The following is a 24,154-nucleotide window of genomic DNA, read 5'->3' as shown; positions in this document are numbered from 1 at the left end:
TAGAGAAAGTGTGAATTTATAGGGGAACAAAAGGGGTTGCATGTTAAGTACGTGGCTGAGGAAATACTATAGGTATTGGCAGGTGGATAGTATATGCTTTGCATGGTTCTAGGTTTTGCTTCTTTGCTTCCACGTACCTTTTGTAAAGAAAGAATCCATATACTCCTGCAAACAAAGCAAATTTTGTTTGTTTAGTAAAAATAGGGAGTAAGTGATTTTGGAAGTTATGCAAGTTGGCTCAGCATTTGAGGCAATGCCTTGGAGGTTTTAAGAATACTCACTACTAGAAAAAGGCGGACTACCTGGGGATTTTCCTAGGGATGATATAACAAAATCCGCAGTTAACTTGTTTTTCTGCGGAATTTCTTATCAAAATAAATCCGTTGGAAAAACTTTCATGGGTAATTATTCCTTGAGAATTAAAATATCCCCAGGTAAATTACCTGGGGCTTTTGTATCCCCATATAACTTACTTGCGGATTTATCAGCGAAACATATCAAAAAATTCGTAAACAAAAGGATTTTTCTTGGGAATGTTTGCAGGAAGAAATTCGCAGGTAATTCCCCATGATTATCCTCAAGTAAGTCCATAGGAAATTTTGAGGTGAAAATTTATGGACGAAAGGGATTTTCTTGTTAATATTTATGAAAATATTCCACAGGAAAATTCTTTTGAAAAGCCCCAAGTAAAATCCGCAGGAGCACATTTTCGCAAGAAAAATTCCCAAGTAATAAATATTCGCAGGTAAATCACCATGTAAAACTGCCAATGAAACGAAAGAATTGTTTGAAATCCCCAAGAAAATCCCTAAGTAATATTTTCGTAGGAAAATCCGTATGTAGTATTGGTTAGAAAATCCCCATGTAATTTGTTTTGCAGGTAAATTCACATATAAAATATTTCAAAATATTTTCCCATGAAAATTCGCAAGTAATCTATACATTTTTAAAATGTTATTTTTGTTTAATTCTTGCTTATATTCTTACAATTCAACTATATTATCATAATCATTCCACACACGTCTAATATAATTATAACATTAATATTAATAACATATAATCCTTAATCAAACATTAATATTAATAATGTTTTCACCGAAAAAATATAATTCATAATATTAATATTAATAACATATAATCCTTAATCAAAAAGCAAAATATCGCAAATGTAAAACTTAATAGTCTAATGAACATCTCAATCCTAATTGTAGTCACTTTCATTCACATTACCAACTACTTTCATTCGCATTATCAGAGTCATCGTCACTTTCATTCTCATATCCTTGATTGTCTTCCTGAGATGATAACTCATTTGAAGATGATGCATTGAAATTCACATACTTCTTCAATAAGTCTAATTCCTTCCCAATCTTTTTATTTTTGCGCCGCTCTTCTTGCAACTCAGCATATAAGTCAGCATTGGAAGCATGCACCTGAGATTTAATCATCTCATCAATTTCCCCTGGTAAAGTAGATGTTGAATGCTTAAGTACTTTTATAGATCGACCCAAGGAGCCAAGGCCTGCAACCCTTCCTTTTTTCTTCAGTTGATGCACTTTGAGAAGCTCACAATGATGTTCTCAGGAGAAAAAAATACTAAGGACAAGAATTAAGTAAAGTTCTTAGGAGAAAAAATATATAACAAGGGCCCAAAAATGGTGAACCAACTGCTCAAATACAAGGAATCAAGAACATAAGCTGAATCTTGGACCAAAAATGTGTCTTTATGAGGCTTGTAACAAATCCACAATCTCATTCAAAGAAGAACTTTAACATCTAATATGAAGGGCTGATCATTTTGACAATTGAATTGAAATTAAGCAAATAATTGAATGTTGCAACAGTGAAATAGAAATAATAGCAGACAAAGAGGATGACCAACAAGTTCCTATAACAAATAAAAAGAAACTCTCTTTTACTGTTTACTTCCATAATAGCGCCACCTAGCAGATGATAGCAAATGAGAAAGTATATTCTGGGCAGCAAGCTACTTTGAGCAGCAAAGTAAAAGTTAGTCTTCACATGTTAGATGTAGCTCAAAAACGAAAAGTAAAAGCTGCTTTGAGTACTTTAACAATATCCAGCAAAGTAACAGTTAGTCTTCACTTCTTCACTTGTTAGATGTAGCTCAAAACAAAAAAAATAAAAAAATAGTTGCCCATATATTGTAAGTCAATAATGAAAATAAAGGTCTATATCAATTCTCTACCAATTCAATAAAATTTGCATCTTAATCAATAAAGAGACCTATCACTTACTCATTAGACTATTCACATCAGTATGTATCCACTTGTAATTCTTTTTTGGAACTAAGAACTAGCAGCATGTGTTAGGAATGAAACTTCTGAAATAACGTACAAACTAGAATCACTTTATTTTATTGAACTCCTTCGTCTGGTTGCAGATTTCCATTGTAAAGAGTGACCAATTTGTCTCTGTACATAGCACTTGGACCACCTCTTAGCTCTAGTAAATTGCATTCAGTTAATGTTATTGTGATATTTATAACCATATTTATACCTTAATTTGATACCACAGAAAATAAAAGTAAAACTTAGTTTTAAATTTTCTGCAAATCTAAGAAAAGTGACACCAAGGATATATATAAAAGTTAGGAAACACGGCACCTTAGTTGCTTGTCATATTAAGCTAGACCAAGTGTAGTGCAAAAGAGGTTATACTATTTAGTTAAAGACACTTTTCTTTAGTAAGATGTATTAGGAAAGATTGGTTGGTGAAAATAAAAGTGTTTCAGGATTAATGATATATCCAGGTAAAATTGTTAGACCAAACAATAATGAAAAAGTTAACAATTTTATTTTTGTAAACATTTGCAAACAACTCAAGTTCATCTTTGCATCTTGATCAAAGATAACAACTTCCTGTGATCAGTCAACTATAGACATTTATGCCCTCCATTTAGGAGATAGCAACTTGTAACGACCCGACCAGTCATTTTGAGAGTTAAAGCCCCTATCCCCTAATAACTATTTTCCCCACGTTTGTTTCCGCTATTGGGACTTGCCGGAGTAACTGGTTATGGAATTCGGAGAGTTTTGGGACACTTAGTCCCTAGTTGTGAGTTTAAGCCTTAGAGTTTGGACCGTAGTCGGAATTGTGTGAAGATGGATCCGGAATAGAATTCCATAGACTCTGTTAGCTCCGTTGAGTTATTTTGGGGTTAGGAGCGCGTTCGAAATGTATTTTGGAGATCTGTAGTAGATTTAGGATTGAATTGGCGAAAGTTAGTTTTTCGGCGATTTCGGCCGATAGTGAAAATTTTGATATCGAGCTCAGAATGGAATTTCGAAAGTGGCTGTAGGTTCGTATTGTCATTTGTGACATGTGTGTAAAATTTGAGGTCATTCAGATTAGATTTGATGTGGTTCAGCGTCGTTTGTAGAATTTAGAAAATTTTAAATTCTTAGGCTTGAATCCGTGCTTAATTCATGATTTGGTATTGTTCGATGTGGTTTGAAGGTTCGACTAAGTTTGTATGGTATTTTAGGATTGGTTGGTATATTTGGTTGAGGTCACGAGGGTCTCGGGTGTGTTTTGGATGCTTAACGGAATGAACTTGGACTTAGAGGACTTTTTGAGTTGCTGGTTGTGGTGTTTTCGCACCTGCGGTGGGGAGTCCGCAGGTGCGGCCTCGCAGAAGCGAGGCTGGGATCGCAGGTGCGCTTTTAGGCCAGGGAGTCAGTGATCGTAGATGCGATATGTGAGCCGCAGGAGTGGAGCCGCATCTGCGGAAGGGCAGTCGCAGATGCGTAGGTGAGAAGGACCCAAGGTTCCGCAGAAGCGGACGATTGAGCGCAGAAGCGCATCCGCAGGTGCGGACTCATGTGCGCAGGTGCAGACCCAGCCCAAGTAAGTGGACTTCGCACCTGCGATGGATTGTCCGCAGGTGCGTGACCGTAGGTGCGGAAATCGTTGGGTAGAAAAGAGGATTTCGAGGGTTTGAAATTTCATAACATAAAATTTGATTTAGAGCTCGATGGGAGACGATTTCTCGAGGGATTTTGAAGGGGAACTATTGGGTAACTAATTCTAACTCTATTTTGATCATAATACATTAATCTATTGTTGTTTTCCTCGTCTAATTAAGTAATTTGAGGGTAGAAGTTTGGAAATGGGGGAAAAGGTTCCCCAATTGAAAATATGAGATTTGAATGGGAATTTGACGTCGGATTAAGATGATTTTTGTTCGAGATAACTCGTGAGTGAATGGGTGTTCAAAATTTGTAAGTTTTACATGATTCCGAGACGTGGGCCCGGGAAACTTTTTGGGCATTTTTCCTAATTTCACGCTTTAGCTTCGAATTAATTAGCTAAATTAGTTACTTATAGTTATATTTACATTATGCAATTAATTTGAATAGATTCAGGCCATTTGGAGTCGGATACTCATGGCAAGAACGTGATATCGAGTTGATTTGAGCGGTTCGAGGTAAGTGGCTTGTCTAATCTTGTGTTGGGGACTTTCTCTTAGGATGTTTGATATTAATTGATGTGTGGGCGCCATGTACTTGAGGTGACGAGTACGTACACAGGCTATTATTGCAAAAATCCCATTTTTCCTTTCTAAATCATAAACTGTTTTTCCTTATTAAATTGCACTAATACGTTTAATTGTTAAACTTAGACTAAAGAAGCATGCTTACGTGTTTTAACTGCCTATTTGACATTCTGTGCGCCATGTTTAGTTAAGTCCCTACTTTCCTTATCTGTGTTTAGTATAAACTGTATAACTCGATGCCATACTTGCCATTTTATCTCGCGTTGCATATTTAAATTGGGACTGCGGACGTATTCCGGGAGATCCCTCTGTCTTGCATATTTATTTTGGGACTACGGATATATTCCAGGAGGTCCCCCAGCACTGCATATTTACTTTGGGACTACGGACGTATTCCGGGAGATCCCCAGCACTGCATATTTACTTTGGGACTACGGACGTATTCCGGGAGATCCCCCCTGTACTGCATATTCATTTGGAACTATGGGATGGTATCCCGGGAGAGTTCCTACTGTGTTTACCTTGTTCTGAGCCGAGGGCTCCTGCAACTATTAAATTTTGAGAATTTCCTTAACTGTGTTACCGTAAATTTTACTAATTAATTTATTATATTTATTCCGGCAGAGCCTTGACCTGACCTCGTCACTACTTAACTGAGGTTAGGCTTGGCACTTACTGGGTACCATTGTGGTGTACTCATGCCCTTTCTTGCACATGTTTTCATGTGCATATCCAGGTGTGAGCTACCAGCCTCGAGGTTAGTGCGTGCTGTTGATTCTAGGAGACTTCAAGATATTTCTGCTTGCGTCCGCAGATCTTCGGAGTCCCCTTCTACTCCCTCACCTAGAGATTTTCTTTATTATCTTCAGACTTTTGTATAGAGCTACATAGACTATAGCAGCTTGTGACTTAGTGATATTTCGGGTCTTGGAAAATTATTTTATATATGTCGAGTGGTACTACTCTTGGCTATTCACAATATTCTATTTATCTTTAAAATGTTGTGTTTTCTTTATAGTTTTCGTAATATTAGGTTTACCTAGTCGTAAAGACTAGGTGCCATCACGACACCTTACAGAGGGTTAATTTGGGTCGTGACAAGTTGGTATCAGAGCACTAGGTTCATAGGAGTCGTGAGTCACAAACCGGTTTATTAGAGTCTCACGGATCGGTGCAGACACGTCCGTACTTATCTTCGGGAGGCTATGTAACTGTTAAGAACAATCATATTCCTTTGATTTCCTTGTCGTGCGAGTTATTGACATCAAAATTCTAAAACTCTATTCTATTCTTTCTCACAGATGGTGAGGACCCGTACCGGGAGGACCGACGATCAGGCACCCGAGCCCCTTGTCAGAGCCACCAAAGGCCGAGGTCGGGGTAGAGGACGACCACACGGTGCAGCTCGAGCACCTACGAGAGTTGCGTCAGAGGAGCCCCCAGCAGCTCCAGCTGGAGGGCCGACACCGGAGATCCCTATTGCTACTCCAGCCCTCCAGGAGACTTTAGCTCAGTTCATGAGCATGTTCCGCACTCTGGCTCAGGCTGGACTATTTCAGATAGCTCCCGCTACATCTCAGGCCGGGGGCGGGGCACTGACTCCCGCAGCCCGCACTCCTGAGCAGAGGGTCCAGGTTGATCAGGCCCCATAGTATATTCCTATGCCCCCAGTGGCTCCGGTTCAGCATGAGACCATGGTAGCTGCTTCTGAGGCAGAGCAACTCAAGCTTGAGAGGTACAAGAAGTACCACCCACCTACTTTCAGCGGACTAGCTTTAGATGATGCTCTGGGTTTTCTTGAGGAGTGTCATTGTATTCTCCGCACTATGGGCATTGCGGAGATGGTTGGGGTTTCTTTCACCGCTTTTCAGCTGAGGGGAGCGGCATATCAGTGGTGGCGTGCCTATGAGCTGAGTAGTTCAGATGAGGCAGCCTTACTCACTTGGACTCAGTTTTCAGAGATGTTCTGCGTGAGTATGTTCCTCAGAGCCTTAGGGATGCTTGGCACGCAGAGTTTGAGCAGCTGTGTCAGGGTGCTATGACTGTTTCGGAGTATGCAGTCCGTTTCAGTGAGTTAGCTCGCCATGCACCAGCTCTGGTTGCTGCAGTCAGAGAGAGGATTTGTCGCTTCATTGAGGGACTCCACCCCAGTATTCAGACCAGTATGGCCTGGGAATTGGAGAGGGACATCACTTATCAGCAGGCAGTGAGCATTGCCAGGAGAGTGGAGGGCATGATCGCCCAGGATAGAGAGGAGAGAGAGGCCAAGAGGTCTCGAGAGACTGGTCATTATTCAGGAGCTCGTGCGCCAGCAACATGCTATGGTAGGGGTTTTGTGAGTCGCCCTGTTCATTCAGCTCTTCCAGCAGCCATCGGTGTTCCAGCTCCTCCTAGACCTTAGGAGCCCTATTATGCACCTCCAGTATCCAGTATGCCTCATACTCGAGGTGCTATTACCGGCCAGTCCAGCAAGACAGGTCCGAGTCAGTCTCAGCCTCCGCGTCATCCGAGAGGTTGTTTTGAGTGTGGTGACACTCGTCACATGGTTAGAGATTGCCCCAGAGCCAGGAGGGGTACACCTTCACAGACTTATCAGCCTCCACGTACTCCACCTGGTCCTCCGGCCATTCTTCCAGCACCAGCTGCCACCCCACCTCCTCAGCCAGCTTGAGGTGGAGGTCGAGGAGGTCGAGGTCACCCTAGAGGGGGAGACCAGGCCAGGTACTATTCCCTTCCAGCCCGTTCAGAGTCCGTTGCTTCAGATTCAGTCATCACAGGTATCATCCCTATCTGTCATAGGGATGCATCAGTATTATTTGACCCGGACTCTATGTATTCATATGTGTTTTCTTATTTTGCTCCACATTTGGGGATATCTCGGGATTCTTTGAGTTCCCCTGTTTATGTATCTACTCCCGTGGGAGATTCTCTCGTTGTGGAACGCGTATATCAGTTGTGTTTGATTGCTCTTAGTGGTTTTAAGACCAGAGCTGATTTGTTATTACTCAGTATGGTAGGTTTTGATGTTATCTTGGGCATGAATTGGTTGTCGCCCCATTATGCTATCCTTTATTGTCACTCTAAGACCGTGACGCTGGCTATGCCAGGCTTGTCGAGATTAGAGTGGAGAGGTACCTTAGAGTATACTCCACGCAGGGTCATTTCATTTCTTAAGACTCAACGAATGGTTGAGAAGAGGTATGGTGCGTATTTGGCCTATGTGAGAGATGTCAGTATTGATACCCCTACAGTTGAGTCAGTTCCAGTAGTGAGGGACTTTCCAGATGTGTTTCCAGCTGATCTTTCGGGCATGCCGCTCGACAGAGATAGTGATTTTGGCATTGATTTGTTGCCGGACACTCAGCCCATTTTTATTCCTCCCTACCGTATGGCTCCTCCTGAGTTGGAGAGGTTTAAGGAGCAGTTGAAGAAGTAGCTTGATAAGGTTTCATCAAGCCCAGTATATCACCTTGGAGTGCTCCAGTCTTATTTGTGAAGAAGAAGGATGGTTCTATTCGTATGTGTATTGATTATCGGCAGTTGAACAAGGTTACATTAAAGAACAGGTATCCTTTGCCTCACATCGATGATTTATTTGATCAGTTACAGGGTGCAAGGGTGTTTTCCAAGATTGACTTGCGTTCTGGCTATCATCAGTTGAATATTCGTAAGCCAGACATCCCGAAGACTGCTTTCAGGACCAGATATGGTCACTATGAGTTTCTTGTCATGTCATTTGGGCTGACCAATGCCCCAGTAGCCTTTATGCATTTGATGCACAGTGTGTTCCGGCCTTATCTTAATTCCTTCGTCATTGTGTTTATTGACGACATCCTGGTATATTTCTGGTCTCGGGAAGATCATGAGCAACACCTGAGGACCGTGCTTCAGACTTTGAGGGAGAAGAAATTGTATGCAAAATTTTCTAAGTGTGAATTCTGGCTTGATTCAGTGGCATTCTTGGGCCATGTAGTGTCTTGTGATGGGATCAAGGTGGATCCGAAGAAGGTGGAGGTAGTGCAGAGTTGTCCCAGACTATCATCAGCTATGGAGATCTGCAGTTTCCTTGGTTTGGCAGGGTATTACCGTCGCTTTGTGGGGGATTTTTTATCCATGCAGTACCTATGACCAGGCTGACCCAGAAGGGTGCTCCATTCAGGTGGACCGAGGAGTGTGAGAAGAGCTTTCAGAAGCTCAAGACAGCTTTGACCACAACCCCAGTATTAGTATTGCCTACAGGTTTGGGGTCCTACACTGTCTATTGTGTTGCCTCGAGGATTGGCCTTGGAGCGGTATTGATGCAGAACGGTAGGGTGATTGCCTACGAGTCTAGACATTTGAAGGTTCATGAGAAGAATTATCCGGTCCATGATCTCGAGTTAGCAGCTATTGTTCACGCCTTGAAGATCTGGCGTCATTATTTGTACAGTGTTCCTTGTGAGATCTACACTGATCACCGGAGTTTGCAGCACTTGTTCAGGCAGAAGGACCTTAATTTGCGTCAGCGGAGGTGGTTGGAGCTACTTAAAGACTATGATATCACTATATTGTACCACCCGGGGAAGGCCAATGTAGTGGCCGACGCCTTGAGTCACCGGGCAGAGAGTTTGGGGAGTTTGGCATATCTTCCGGTAGCTGAGAGGCCCTTAGCCTTGGATGTTCAGGCCTTAGCCATCAAGTTCGTGAGATTGGATATTTTAAAGCCTAGCCGGGTATTAGCTTGTGTGGTTGCTCGGTCTTCTCTTTATGACCGTATCAGGGAGCGCCAGTATGATGATCCTCATCTTCTAGTTCTTCAGGACAGGGTTCGGCGAGGTGATTCTAGAGATGTGACTATCGGTGATGACAGTGTGATGAGGATGCAGGGGCGGATCTATGTGCCCAATGTAGATGGGCTTCGGGAGTTGATTCTTGAGGAGGCCCACAGCTCACGGTACTCCATTCATCCCAGTGCCGCGGAGATGTACCATGATTTGAGACAACACTAGTAGTGGAGGAGGATGAAGAAGGATATAGTTGGGTTTGTAGCTAAGTGTCTCAACTGTCAGCAGGTCAAATATAAGCACCAGAGGCCGGGTGGATTACTTCAGAGGTTAGAGATCCCAGAGTAGAAGTGGGAGCGGATCACCATCGACTTTGTAGTTGGACTTCCACGGACTTTGAGAAAGTTCGATGCTATTTGGGTGATCGTGGATTGGCTGACCAAGTCAGCTCATTTTATTCCAGTGTTGACCACTTATTCTTCTGAGAGGTTGGCTGAGATTTATATCAGAGAGATTGTCCACCTTCATGGTATTCCAGTATCCATCATTTAAGACAGAGGTACATAATTCACATCACGTTTTTGGAGAGCCGTACAACAGGAGTTGGGTACTATGGTGGAGTTGAGCACAACCTTTCACCCTCAGACGGACGGGCAGTCCAAGCACACGATTCAGATTCTTGAGGATACACTCCGTGCCTGTGTGATGGAGTTCGGAGGGTCATGGGACCAATACTTTCCACTTGCAGAGTTTGCTTACAACAACAGTTACTAGTCCAGCATTCAGATGGCACCGTATGAGGATTTGTATGGTAGGGGTGCCGGTTCTCAGTGGGATGGTTTGAGCCGAGCGAGGCCCGATTGTTGGGTACAAATTTGGTCCAGGATGCCTTGGATAAGGTGAAGGTGATTCAGGAGAGACTTCGCCTAGCCCAGTCCAGGCAGAAGATTTATACGGACCGGAAGGTTCGTGATTTGGCATTTATGGTTGGTGAGCGGGTCTTGCTTCGGTTATCACCTATAAAGGGCGTTATGAAATTCGGGAAGAAGGGCAAGCTGAGCCCGAGGTTCATTGGTCCTTTTGAGATATTGCGGCGAGTTGGGGAGGTTACTTATGAGCTTGCCTTTCCTCCCAGCCTAGTAGGAGTTCACCTGGTATTCCACGTGTCTATGCTCCAGAAGTATCATGGTGATTCGAATCATGTATTGGATTTCAGCCCAGTCCAGTTGGACAAGGATCTATCTTATGTTGAGAAGCGAGTACCCATTTTGGACAGGCATGTCAGAAAGCTCAGGTCAAAGAATATTTCTTCAGTAAAGGTCCAGTGGAGGGGTCAGCCGGTCGAGGAGGCGACTTGGGAGACCGAGCAGGATATGCGCAGCCAGTACCCTCATTTTTTCACAGTTTTAGGTATGTGTTTATACTCGTTCGAGGACGAACGATTGTTTTAAGAGGGGGAGGATGTAACGACCCGGCCGGTCATTTTGAGAGTTAGAGCCCCGATCCCATAATAACTGTTTTCCCCACGTTTGTTTCCACTATTGGGACTTACTGGAGTGATTGGTTATGGAATTCGGAGAGTTTTGGGACACTTAGTCCCTAGTTGTGAGTTTAAGCCTTAGAGTTTGGACCGTAGTTGGAACTGTATGAAGATGGATCCGGAATGGAATTCTGTTGACTCCGTTAGCTCCGTTGAGTAATTTTGGGGTTAGGAGCGCGTCCGGAATGTGTTTTGGAGGTCTGTAGTAGATTTAGGATTGAATTGGCGAAAGTTAGTTTTTCGGCAATTTCGACAGATAGTGGAAATTTTGATATCGAGCTTGGAATGGAATTTAGAAAGTGGCTGTAGGTTCATAGTGTCATTTGTGACCTGTGTGTAAAATTTGAGGTCATTCGGACTAGATTTGATGTTGTTCAGCGTCGTTTGTAGAATTTGGAAATTTTTAAATTCTTAGGCTTGAATCCATGCGTAATTCATGATTTTGGTGTTGTTCGATGTGTTTTGAAGGCTCAACTAAGTTCGTATGGTGTTTTAGTATTGGTTGGTATGTTTGGTTGAGGTCCCGGGGGCCTCGGGTGTGTTTCGGATGCTTAACGAAATGAACTTGGACTTAGAGGAATTTTTGAGTTGCTGGTTCTGGTGTTTTCGCACCTGCGGTGGGGAGTCCGCATGTGCGGACTTGCAGAAGCGAGGCTGGGATCGCAGGTGCGCTTTTAGGCCAGGGATTCAGTGGTCGCAGATGCGACGAGTGAGCCGCAGGAGCGGAGCCACATCTGCGGAAGGGCAGTCGCAGATGCGGAGGTGAGAAGGACCCAAGGTTCCGTAGGAACGGACGATTGAGCGCAGAAGCGCATCCGCAGGTGCAGACTCATGCGCACAGGTACGGACCCAGCCCAAGTAAGTGGACTTCACATCTGCGATGGATTGTCCGCAGGTGCATGACCGTAGGTATGGTCCTAGGTCCGCAGGTGCGGAAAACGCTGGGCAGAAAGGATGATTTCTAGGGTTTGAAATTTCATAACACAAAATTCGATTTAGAGCTCGGTGGGAGACGATTTCTCGAGGGATTTTGAAGGAGAACTATTGGGTAACTAATTTTAACTCTATTTTGATCATAATACATTAATCTATTATTGTTTTCCTTGTCTAATTAAGGAATTTGAAGGTAGAAGTTTGGAAATGGGGGAAAAGGTTCCCCAATTGAAAATCTGAGATTTGAATGGGAATTTGACGTCGGATTTAGATGATTTTTATTCGATAGAACTCGTGAGTGAATGGGTGTTCAAAATTTATAAGTTTTACCCGATTCCGAGATGTGGGCCCGGAGAGACGTTTTGGGCGTTTTTCCTAATTTCACGCTTTTGCTTCGAATTAATTAGCTAAATTAGTTACTTGTAGTCATATTTACATTATGCAATTAATTCGAATATATTCAGGCTATTTGGAGTCGGATACTCATGGCAAGAACATGATATCGAGTTGATTTGAGCGGTTCGAGGTAAGTTGCTTGCCTAATCTTGTGTTGGGGACTTTCCCTTAGGATGTTTGATATTAATTGATGTGTGAGCGCCGTGTATATGAGGTGACGAGTACGTACACAAGCTATTATTGCAAAAATCCCGTTTTTCCTTTCTAAATCATAAACTGTTTTTCCTTATTAAATTGTACTAATACGTTTAATTGTTAAACTTAGACTAAAGAAGCATGCTTACGTGTTTTAACTGCCTATTTGACATTTTGTGCGCCATTCTTAGTTAACTCCCTACTTTCCTTATCTGTGTTAAGTATAAACTGTATAACTCGATGCCATACTTGCCATTTCATCTCGCGTTGCATATTTAAATTGGGACTACGGACGTATTCCGGGAGATTCTCCTGTCTTGCATATTTATTTTGGGACTACAGACATATTCCGGGAGATCCCCCAACACTGCATATTTACTTTGGGACTACGGACGTATTTCGGGAGATCCCCCAGCACTGCATATTTACTTTGGGACTACAAACGATTCCGGGAGATCCCCCCTGTATTGCATATTCATTTGGAACTACGGGACGGTATCCCAGGAGAGTTCCTACTGTGTTTACCTTGTTTTGAGCTGAGGGCTCCCGTAACTGTTAAATTGCAAGAATTTCCTTAACTGTATTACCGTAAATTTTTCTTATATCTTTTACTGATTAATTTATTATATTCACTCCGGTAGGGCCTTGACCTGACCTCATTACTACTTGATCGAGGTTAGGCTTGGCACTTACTGGGTACCATTGTGGTGTACTCATGCCCTTTCTTGCACATGTTTTCGTGTGCAGATCCAGGTACGAGCTATCAGCCTCGAGGTTAGTGCGTGCTGCTGATTCTAGGAGACTTCAAGGTATTTCTGCTTGCGTCCGCAGATCTTCGGAGTCCCCTTCAACTCCCTCGCCTAGAGATTTTCTTTATTATCTTCAGACTTTTGTATAGAGCTACATAGATTATAATAGCTTGTGACTTAGTGATATTCCGGGTCTTGGAAAATTATTTTGTATATGTCGAGTGGTACTACTCTTGGCTATTCACCATATGCTGTTTATCTTTAAAATATTGTGTTTTCTTTATATTTTTCGTAATATTAGGCTTACCTAGTCGTAAAGACTAGGTGCCATCACGACACCTTACAGAGGGTTAATTTGTGTCGTGACACTACTTACTTTTATCAACCCGATTTATGGTATGTATACCAAAATGTAAGAATAGAAGGAACACTTTCTCATTTACCCAACATTTTTCTTTTTTTGTGTGATGAGTCTGGAAATAAAATTCCGCAATTGAAGGTTCTTTTCCAGCAGCTTCCTTCTGGAAATAAAGGAAATACTATGTTATCAACACTGAATATGATGTTATTTTCTTGAAGAAATTAATTTAAAAAGATCTATATATTACCATTCTCTTCCAAATCACTCGATGAGGTATATAACCACTTGTATGAACTTAGGCACCGTCATTTGAATCGCGATTCTTTTTGTTTTGTTTAGATTATGACTTAAATTTAGGAGACTCTCAATACTCCTTCATCTCCTTGAATACATCATCCCCAATCTAATGTGGTTTCACAAGCAAGTGTTTTCTAATATCTTGAAAAAGTTGGGTCATTTTTGCAGCTGCTCTTTTCTCAAAATTGCCCCGTATAGCTTCATTATAGTGAGGGAGCCATCTGAATTTCTTCTGCATGTATAAAATAAAAATTGCATTAGCCATACAATCTCACGCCTACAATATTTGAATATGAACCAGATTATAAATTTCATCACCTTGAATTCCTCAAACGATATATCGCGAATAGATTGTGGGAACTTTTTCCAAGAAGGTTTAGCTAGCTCAAATTTACTATGAATGCAAGTACCAATACCTTCAATAACTGGCTTATGAGGATCAAACTTACATAAAATACAGTAGTTATGCTATGCGACGCCTTCCTGAAGTTCCTTGGAAGTGAGATGTAAGGCTAAGCAATCGATATCAGTGCGTTTGCTGTCCGCCAACTGAGGCCCCCTCCGTACGCTAGACTAGATTGTCACTGCCGTACGGAAAAATCAATGTCGTGAGCAATTGAGCGAGTGAAAATGAGCAATTGATGATGAAAGCTATATTGTAGTGATGATGATGAAAGCTATTACAAAATGCTATGCAGTGTCGAGGGTGGAGAGGGAGGGGAGGGGGAGGGGAGAGGGAGGGAGGAGAGTAGTATGAGGGGAGGGGAGGGAGTGACACTAGTACAGAGAAATGATTGCTTGATTGAATGTTTGAATGCTTTGGTCTCCCTTAATAATGCTTAAAAAAAATAAACCAAAGTTAAATGAGTTGACCTACGAAAGCTCTAAAAGCACACTCAAAGAAAATGATGTAAAACTACTCTATAATTATAATGAAAATGACTTAGTCTTCTACAAGGTAGAAGCAAGTCCGATGGCAGCAACTTTGTCTTGAGTATCAGGGTCTGCGCGCGCATTGCTGTCGGCGTGCGCGATACTATTTAGATCAGCCTGCGGCTAGGCGCTGGCTTTTGACATCAGATCTGGGCGTGCGACATTGTGTGTGCGCGCAGCACTGTTGGTAACATGATGGTCTGTGCGCGCGACACTATTGGCATTCGCCAGCCGCTGGCTAGGATGATCGGTAGGACGACAGAGGCACATACGCGCTTGTCACTTGGCGCTGCCGAGACCACAGGGCTGACCATAGCGCTAGGCGTTGGGAGGCTTTCCAGGACACCACAGGACACATCCAAGGGGTCATGGGTCGATGATGGAAAGCAGCCCATGACATTCTCCCCTACCTTAGTTGGCGACGTCCTCGGAGCCTTACCTGCATGATGATGATTGGTCATGCTCTTGTTGGCTGGGAGGTCTATTCCTCTTGGTCTTGTGAGGTGGCTTTCTGAATGATATTCCATGTATTTCTGAAATGCTCTGAGGCGGCTGACATAGAAGACTGGGTGGAGTTCCACCAGGCTGGTGTGTTCAGCTGGTATGTGGATTTCCCCAATGCATCTTTCAATGGACAATGGTCCGATGTATCTTTGCAATAGGCAAGGGTCATGGGTCCTCTCTGCAAACAAGTTCCGCCTCGGGGTTCTTACCATCACTTTGTCTCCTTCTTGATGTTGGACAAAGCGAAGGTTTTGTTCAGCATACCTCGTTGCCCTCTCTTGGGCTTTGACAAGATAGCTCCGCACTATTTCCAAAGTTTGCTCCCATTCTTTTGAGAATTTGGCAGCTCGAGGAGATGTTGGCATGTTTGGTGCACTCACAGTCTGTGGGAGTAGAGGTTGCTATCTGGTAACAATTTTAAAAGTGTTTTTGTTTGTAAGGGTGCACTTTTGTGAATTGAAACACAGCTAAGCAACATCCAGAAGCTTCACCCAATTCGTTTGTGATCCGGTTGCAAATTGGCGGAGCTATTCCTCCAACATGTCATTGAACCGGTCTGTCTAACCATTTGCTTGTTGATGGAAGTTTGAGTTATGACTCAATTTGGATCCGAGGCACCTGAAGAGATGGGTCCAAATTTTGTTAGTGAAGCATGAGTCATATTCACTAATGATGTGTTTGGGCATGCCCTAATATTTGACAATATGAGAGAAGAAGAGTCGAGCTGTATCTTCTGCCGATATGTTCTGTGGGGCTGCTATAAAGGTAGTATACTTGGAAAATCGGTCTACTAACACCAAGATGGTTGCAAGGTTTTCGACCTTGGGTAATCCTGTGATGAAATTCAGGGAAATGCTTTCCTAAGGTCTCTGTGGGACAGGTAGCGGCTCCAAGAGTCCTGCTTGTGCTGAGCGATCCGACTTGTCCTTTTGGATGATTGAAAAGTCTCACACACTGAGGGGCTCCATGAGTTGTTTGGTGCCGATGATATGGTTGTTGATTCTTGATGTTGAGGGTAGCCGAAACCATATGTTCTTGTAATTTGACTCCCTTCTTTACTTGCATGGCCGAGATGTTTTCAGCGGCCATCTTTATGGGTATGCATGGTATGATGCAAGGTTTGGCCTCATTGTCTCCCATCATCAGGAGCATGTCGGCATATAGTACCGGTATAGTGTTGGTCTACCTTAGGAATTCCAATCCCACTATCAGTTCGAAGTCATCGATTATAGCTATGCGTAGGTTGAATCTTCCCTTGTATGGGCCAAGCTTCATTGGCACTTCTTTGGCTATTCCACTCACTGGCTGGGTTGGTGAGTTGATAGCCTTGACACGACCTCTACTCTTTTGCACTGCTAGACCGAGGTGTCCCACATGAGTTGAAGCTAAGTAGTTGTGGGTAGCACCCGTGTCTATCATTGCTCGAATGGGTCTGCCGTTTACTTTCATGTTAACGAACATTAAGGTCCTCTCTTTTGTGGTGGGAGGCCTCTCATCTGCCTTTTCTTTCCCTTTCTTGGCGATTGGGCATGCGTTCTTCTTAGGGTTACCGACACTTGTTCCCGCTAAGACATCAGGAATGGAGCCAACAAATGCGTTGAAGGAACCTACTTGCTCTGCGCCGTCTGAGCGGTCATGATCTGACTCATCTTCAACAGTCTGTTGAGCATTGATTTGGGTATTTGGGCATTGATTATTCCATTGTTCCCTGCCGCAATGACAAAATTCTGAAGGGGCTTTCTCCCCTGATTGTTGTTGACTGATGCAACACTGTTGCTGCTTGAGGAAGGAGTCTTAGATTTGGATGCCCCTTGATCTCCTCCGTTTTTGTTAGGGCCACCGCTGCTAGTCTGGCTCCCGTTGTATCCCCCTCGGATATGCGGCTGGGGCCTATCCTTCTGAGTTTCCATATGATAATCCCCAAGGCACTCTGCAGCTTGAATGGCCTTGGGCAGGGTATCTACCCTTTGTCTTTGCAGCTCCATACGAGCATGAGGTTTCAAACCTTCTATGAATGCGAATAGTTTGTCTTTGTCTAAACATATCCCGTATGTGTAGCATGAGTGCGGAGAATTCCCGCACGTAATCCCATACTGACTTGGTCTGGCGGAGTTCACGCAGCTTTCTCCGTGCATTGTATTCCACGTTTTCGGGGAAGAACTGCAGGCGTATGGCTGTCTTCAGTTCTGCCCATGTCTAGAGAGTATCTTCACCAGCCCTGATGGCTTCGTATTTCACTTGCCACCAGAGTTTTGCATCGCCTTGAAGATACATGATAACAATTTCTACCTTTTTGGCTTCTTCCAACTGTCCTATGGCATCGAAGTATTGTTCGATGTCGAAGATGAAATTTTTCACTTTTTTAGCGTCCCGAGCTCCGTTGTATAGCTTTGGCTCTGGGAATTTCAGCTTTTGTGGCATAAGGGAAATGTTCATGGCACCCCTGATTTGGTTTTCGCTTCCTTTGAGAAGGCTTTGAAGGGCAGCATTGACAACATTGAGCTGGCCTGTCAAGTTGTCTATGGTTTGCTGCATGGCAGACAGTCTGCCTGCCTCTAGTTCCCGATGGGCTAAATCTTCGGCATGCTCCTGTTGGAGGTCCTCGAATTTGCCATGAATTTCGGCTGCCACGACTGCTGTCATTTGCCGGTCTTCCTCTGAGTCGCGACTGATGTTTGATATGTCAACTTCGGCCTGCCGCATTCTGAGGTCTAGGTCGGCCAACCTTTGCACTAGGCTGGTTTTTAGATCAGGCACCGTATCCACAATGGGTCGTAGTACGTCAACAGTCTCTTCAAGAACCGTGATGCGATCCCCGTAATTTACCATGGTCAGAAATGGTGGTAATGGCAATACGTTCCCTCGTCCGATGTCGAGACTAGGCTCTGATACCAACTGTTATGCGGCGTCTTCCTGAAGTTCCTTGGAAGGGTGACGTAAGGCTAAGCTACCGATGCTAGTGGGGTTGCTGTCCACCAACTGAGGTCCCCTCCGTACGCTAGACTAGATTGTCAGTACCGTACGGAAAAACCAATGTCGTGAGCAATTGAGCGAGCAAAAATGAGAAATTGATGATAAAAGCTGATTGTACTGATGATGATGAAAGCTATTACAAAATGCTAAGCGGTGTCGGGGTGGGGGGCGGGGGGGGACACCGGTGCAGAGAAATGATTGCTTGCTTGAATGTTTGAATGCTTTGGTCCCCCTTAATAATGCTTAAAAAAAAAAACCAAAGTTACATGAGTTGACCTATGAAAGCTGTAAAAGCACACTGAAAGAAAATGATGTAAAACTACTTTATAATTACAATGAAAAGGACTTAGTCTTCTACAAGGTAGAAGGAAGTCCGATAGCAGCAACTTTGTCTTGAGCATCAGGGTCAGCGCTCGCATTGCTGTCAGCGCGCGCAACACTATTTGGATCTGTCTGCGGCTTGGCGCTGGTGCTTGGCATCGGATCTGGGCGCGCGGTATTGTGTGCGCGCAACGCTGTTTGTAACATGATGGTCTATGCGCACGGTACTGTTGGCATTCGCCGGCCGCTAGGCGCTGGCTAAGATGATCGGTGGGGCGACAGAGGCACATGCGCGCTTGTCAGTTGGCGCTGCGGAGACCATGGGGCCGACCGTGGCGCTAGGCGTTGGCTGGCTTGCCAGGACGCCACGGGGCGCGTCCAAGAGGTCATGGGTCGATGATGGAAAGCAGCCCATGACAGTTATCATTAATATATATATATATATATATATATATATATATATATATATATATATATATATATATATATATATATAATACAACATTGTACAAGTCATGAATGAAAATGTCGAATCTTTCACTCTTCTATATAATAATATTGTTACAAGTTAGTATAATTACCCATCCGCTTCAGGTTTAATCCATATTCGATGCTCATCATCGCCATTGCCAACCGTACTACACGAGTTGGCTGGAGTCATTGGCCGGTGGAGAAATCAACGGTTCAGTTTCTTGATTTATAGGTTGGGATTCATTAGATTGAGGCTGAGATGTAGTGTTATGAGGCTGGGATTGACTGACTTCACGAGTAGGATGAGGTAAGGAAGTGGACCAGTATAAACTTATTCATGCCACTTATAAATTCATTTGTATACCCCGCTCGACGGGGAAGAAGTCTATTTTCCATCCATTTTTGATGCTCGGGAATTTTCATTTTCTGAACCAAAAGACAAATATAATTAAAAACATAGATAATAGCATTTTGGCACTAGGCATAAAACAGTTAGTGTTGGAATTCTTGGCTGTTATTTAATCCAATAAGAAAAAAGCACAAATACATATCTAACATATCAGTAAAAAAATAATCAAAACAGTGCACATGGCAAGCATGGTCTGCTTGTTATGGATTTTAAAAAAATATGCAAGCAACAAGAACGTTAAAAATATGATTGAAAAACTATCTCTAAAATTTTATTAATCATAAGACTTTACATAGCCAAATAAATAAAGTAGTAGACTCCTACAACTAAATTACTAAACTCTTACTATAATTAAAATTCTGAATAATCTATCAGACTCCTCCTAAAACTAAACAATAGTAAAAAACTTTGAAGAACAAATAAGCTATGTGGCACTTAACACTTCAATTACCACTAAAAATATCACCACAATTCATGTTGGCTTCTGCTATCTGTTATTTAATCCAATAAGAAAAAAGCACAAATACATATCTAACATATCAGTAAAAAAATAATCAAAACAGTGCATATGGCAAGCATGGTCTGCTTGTTATGGATTTTAGAAAAATATGCAAGCAACAAGAACGTTGAAAATAGGATTGAAAAATTGTCTCTAAAATTTTATTAATCATAGGACTTTAAATAGCCAAATAAATAAAGTAGTAGACTCCTCCTACAACTAAATTACTAAACTCTTACTATAATTAAAATTCTGAATCTTCTAGCAGACTTCTAAAACTAAACAACTAATTATTATAGAAAACAATAGCAGTAACAGATGCAAAATCCAATACTCCTCCTTGCTTCTGTTGCTGCAGTCTAAAGAAGGTCATCCTCAATTCCTTCTTCTGCTATTAGTGCTTGTGCATTAGCATCTTTGAACTTGCACACTTTAGTAACATTACCTTTTTGTTTGTAATTTCCACATAATGCATCAGGTCTCCACCAACAAAATTTTTCTAAGTGTGTTTTCTTTTTGCAATATTTGCAATAAGGATAATCGACTTTTTCTTTTTGGTGTTTTGCATAAAAAATACCCTCAGTAACTTTGTCTTCTCTGAAGGCCCTTCTTTGCTCTTGTGCTTGAAGAGCACTTATTAATTCTGCAATAGAGATGGTAGAGAGATCTTTAGACTCTTCCAGAGAGGAAATTTTGGATTCAAATCTCTCGGGAATTGTCACAAGAATTTTTTCAACTATCATGTCATCTTTGAAATCCTCGCCAAGTAACCTGATTTTATTGACAATTAAAGAAATTCGGTTAGAATACTTAGCGATGGTCTCATCATCTTGCATTCTAAGAGATTCAAAATCTCTTTTCAAATTTAAAATCTGATTTTATCTGCCTCGTTCACTTCCTTGATATTCCTGTTTGAGTGTTTCCCAAGTTTCTTTTGTTGTCTCACATGCAATGATTTTAGAGAAGATTGAATCTGCAATTGAATTTTGAATTATAGTTTTGGCTTTATATTTTTTGGTTTTATCATCTGAATGAGCTTTGATTTGGGCAAGGGTAGGATTTGCAGAAAGTGGTTGTATAAGTTTGTCTTCCATTACAACTTCCCATAGATCATAAGTTTCAAGATAAGATTTCATCTTCACTGACCAAATCTAATAGTTTTCATCAGTGAAATTTGTGGGGTATTCAAAGAGAGACCACTGCTTGCCATTGTTAAAAATTTGGTTAAAAATCGGTATGGGTAAAAATGCGTATGGTTTAAAAGTAGTTGAAATTGATTGTTTTTCAGCAAATTCAGAGATCCGTCAAGATCAATGGAGGCTCTGATACCATGTTATGGATTTTAAAAAAATATGCAAACAGCAAGACGGTTGAAAATAGGATTGAAAAGCTGTCTCTAAAATTTTATTAATCACAGGGTTTTAAATAGCCAAATAAATAAAGTAGTAGACTCCTCCTACAATTAAATTACTAAACTCTTACTATAATTAAAATTCTGAATCTTCTAGCAGACTCCTCCTAAAACTAAACAACTAATTATTCTAGAAAATAATAGCAGTAACAGATGCAAAATCCAATACTGCTTTCAGATTTTTTAGGCAACAAGATGACCAATGCAATGTAAATTATTTTCACTCTCCGGTCTAGAAGCATTGTGGCAGATGATTGATCTACCTTGGATAAACTAAAATCATGTGAATCAAGATATGCAAAAAGAATATCTAATATATTATTAACCAACGTTTTGTTCCCCAATGACAGATAAATATACCTAAATATGTAATCTACATAGGATGTGTAAGGTTCATGAAGCATTACCATGCAAAAAAATATTCTACTACAAAGTAATCTTTGATGCGCTGCTACAAAATTTTAACTCCAAGGATAAAGGTTCTTTTTCTATTTTTTTTTACAAAGAAATAAAGTTCTTTTCTCATGATTTTGTCTTGATATATATTGAGTTATACCGAAAATGGGTCATGCCTAATGTCTGATAGCTTTCCGTTTAATGAGGGGCATTTTTATAAAATTGGATAACGATGAGGGTAGATGTGGCCCTATAGTATAACGGAGGGTACATGTGAATAACATATCAAAATAGAGGGGTATATTTGAACTCTTTCCCTATAAATTATGATGTAAGGATCAAAAAGTATTTCCTATTGAAAGAGATTAACCGTGGATAATAATATGGATCAATGAATTGTACCGCAATATTGTTGGACTGTATGGGGTAAAATTGATGATTGACTGGTGGATGTTTGTGGAGTTGACACGTGATAATAAGGACAAGTAGAATATGAGTCAGCAAATAACAGACACCAGTTACAAACATGTGACCGGTGTTGTGTGAGATCCGAAGACATTGGAGCCGGGGACGAAGATTTGAAAGGAAAATATCGGTTAGAGAAAGCAGCATTCGACGAGCGACCATTTACAAAGAATCTTAGCATTAATACTCACCCGTCATATTGCCACCAAGAGGGGTTTTTAGTCATATTAAAGTAGAGCTTGATTTGGGGATCTTGTCTCCCTGAATTTAGTTATAAATAAAAGATTTTGTACTCATTGTTGACACGAAAGATGTGTACGCAAAAATGCTAAACTTGCTCTTATTTTATTAACAACATTTTTTCTGTTCTACATACTGTTCTTGTTCTTGCTTCCGGGGAAGCTCATCTCACAATCAGGCTTATATTTTCTTCAAGTTTCTTTAATCAATTTATTTATGTGCTTTAATTATTTTATATTCTTGGATCAAATTAATTCACGTGTCTATAAACCACGTTACAAATTTAACTGTATTATTTTATAGGGAAACATTGATTAAATCAGCCGAAAGACACTTTTAGGAAAAATGACATAATTACCCACAAAAATCAAACTAATTATTCTTGCCTACCTATGTACTTTTTTATCCATCAAATTAATTATCCTTCCTAACCATCATAGCTTTTGTGGTTAATTATCTCTTTTTTCTCTTTTTCTTTTTTATTTCTCTGCGCCTTTTTTTTTTTCCTTATTTTTTTCTTTTTTCTCCTTTTCTGTTCAGTTATTTTTTGCCCAAATCATATTATTCTTTATTTTCTTACCGAAATTTAATTCCACACTCAATTTTGGCTTCTTTCTTTTTGTTTTTTTAATCTTTTTTTTAATTTTGTTTATTTCTTGTTCCTTTTAAAATTTCATTTAACTGTTTGTTTTCTCCATAATCTAATTTTATTTACTTTGTTTTTTGCTTTTTTATTCTTTAATTTATACAATAGAAAAGATAACTGATATAGTAAATATTTGTTCACCCTTTTTAATATAACATATAATATATATATATATATATATATATATATATATATATATATATATATATAGATGATCTTTTTTTTAAAAATAAACTAGTTCTCTATGATATCCTGATAGTATATGATATATATTATATGAGTATCATAGAGGATTGGGGAGTATTTATTTTAAAGAAGGAATCAATCATCTATGATACCCTGTCAATATATGATATATACCATGTGAGTATCATAAAGGACTGAGGAGTATTCTTTGGAGGAATGAATATGCCCTCTGTGATACCCTATGATATATACCAGATTGCTATCATAGAGGACTGGGTATGTTCCTGGAAGGAATGAACCAGATCTTTATGATATCCTGTCAGTATTGTCACAACTTAACTTCTCTATTAGGCCGTGATGGCGCCCAACGTTGCTGCTAGGTAAGCCAACGGTGAACTGACCATGCGATTACTCTTTTAATAAGTTTTCAAGTAATTAAATTCTATTTATTAAGAGATTAAAGAGTGGAAAATTTAATAAAATAAAACTAAGAAAACTGAGTGGGAAAATATAGTGACACGAATACTCCAAAATCATAAAGTCTACTAGTATGTGTGCCAAAACCTGTGTCACAAGCGTATGAGAAACTAGTAGAATATACAAAACTCTAACTACTATCTGAAATAAATTAGACAGAAAAATTGATACAAAAGAGAGACTCTAGGTGCTGCAGAACGGCTCAGGAAGCAGCTCACCAATAGGCCTCGAGATAATGGAGGTACGCGCCGATATGACCGCCAGATGTACCTGCCTCAGATCCTGCACGATTAGTGCAGAAGTATAGTATGAGTACATAAACAACATGTACCCAGTAAGTATCTAGTCTAACCTCGAAGAAGTAGTAACGAGGGGTCGACATCGACACTTACTATGGGCTAACAATAAAATACAGAAATACTAAATAAGCATGGGTTATGTAGATAATAAATATAACTCAGTAACAAGCA

The 24,154-nt window shown here is 41.0% G+C and overlaps 2 protein-coding genes across 2 annotated transcripts; one reads left to right on the top strand and one right to left on the bottom strand.

Moving 5' to 3' along the window:
* Nucleotides 1–6,557: 6,557 nt before the first annotated feature.
* LOC138898128 (uncharacterized) lies at nucleotides 6,558–7,955 on the top strand. Its single transcript, XM_070184165.1, has 2 exons — nucleotides 6,558–6,894; nucleotides 7,771–7,955. The coding sequence occupies exons 1-2, from the start codon at nucleotides 6,558–6,560 to the stop codon at nucleotides 7,953–7,955; spliced, it is 522 nt and encodes a 173-aa protein (XP_070040266.1).
* A 12,267-nt stretch (nucleotides 7,956–20,222) lies between these two features.
* On the bottom strand, nucleotides 20,223–20,699 carry LOC138898127 (uncharacterized). Its single transcript, XM_070184164.1, has one exon. The coding sequence runs from the start codon at nucleotides 20,697–20,699 to the stop codon at nucleotides 20,223–20,225; it is 477 nt and encodes a 158-aa protein (XP_070040265.1).
* Nucleotides 20,700–24,154: the final 3,455 nt, after the last annotated feature.

The sequence above is a fragment of the Nicotiana tomentosiformis genome, chromosome 8, assembly GCF_000390325.3.
Source record: "Nicotiana tomentosiformis chromosome 8, ASM39032v3, whole genome shotgun sequence".
Lineage (NCBI taxonomy): Eukaryota > Viridiplantae > Streptophyta > Magnoliopsida > Solanales > Solanaceae > Nicotiana > Nicotiana tomentosiformis.
Note: the sequence above shows the minus strand (reverse complement) of the source record. Positions and strands in the feature narration are given on the sequence as shown.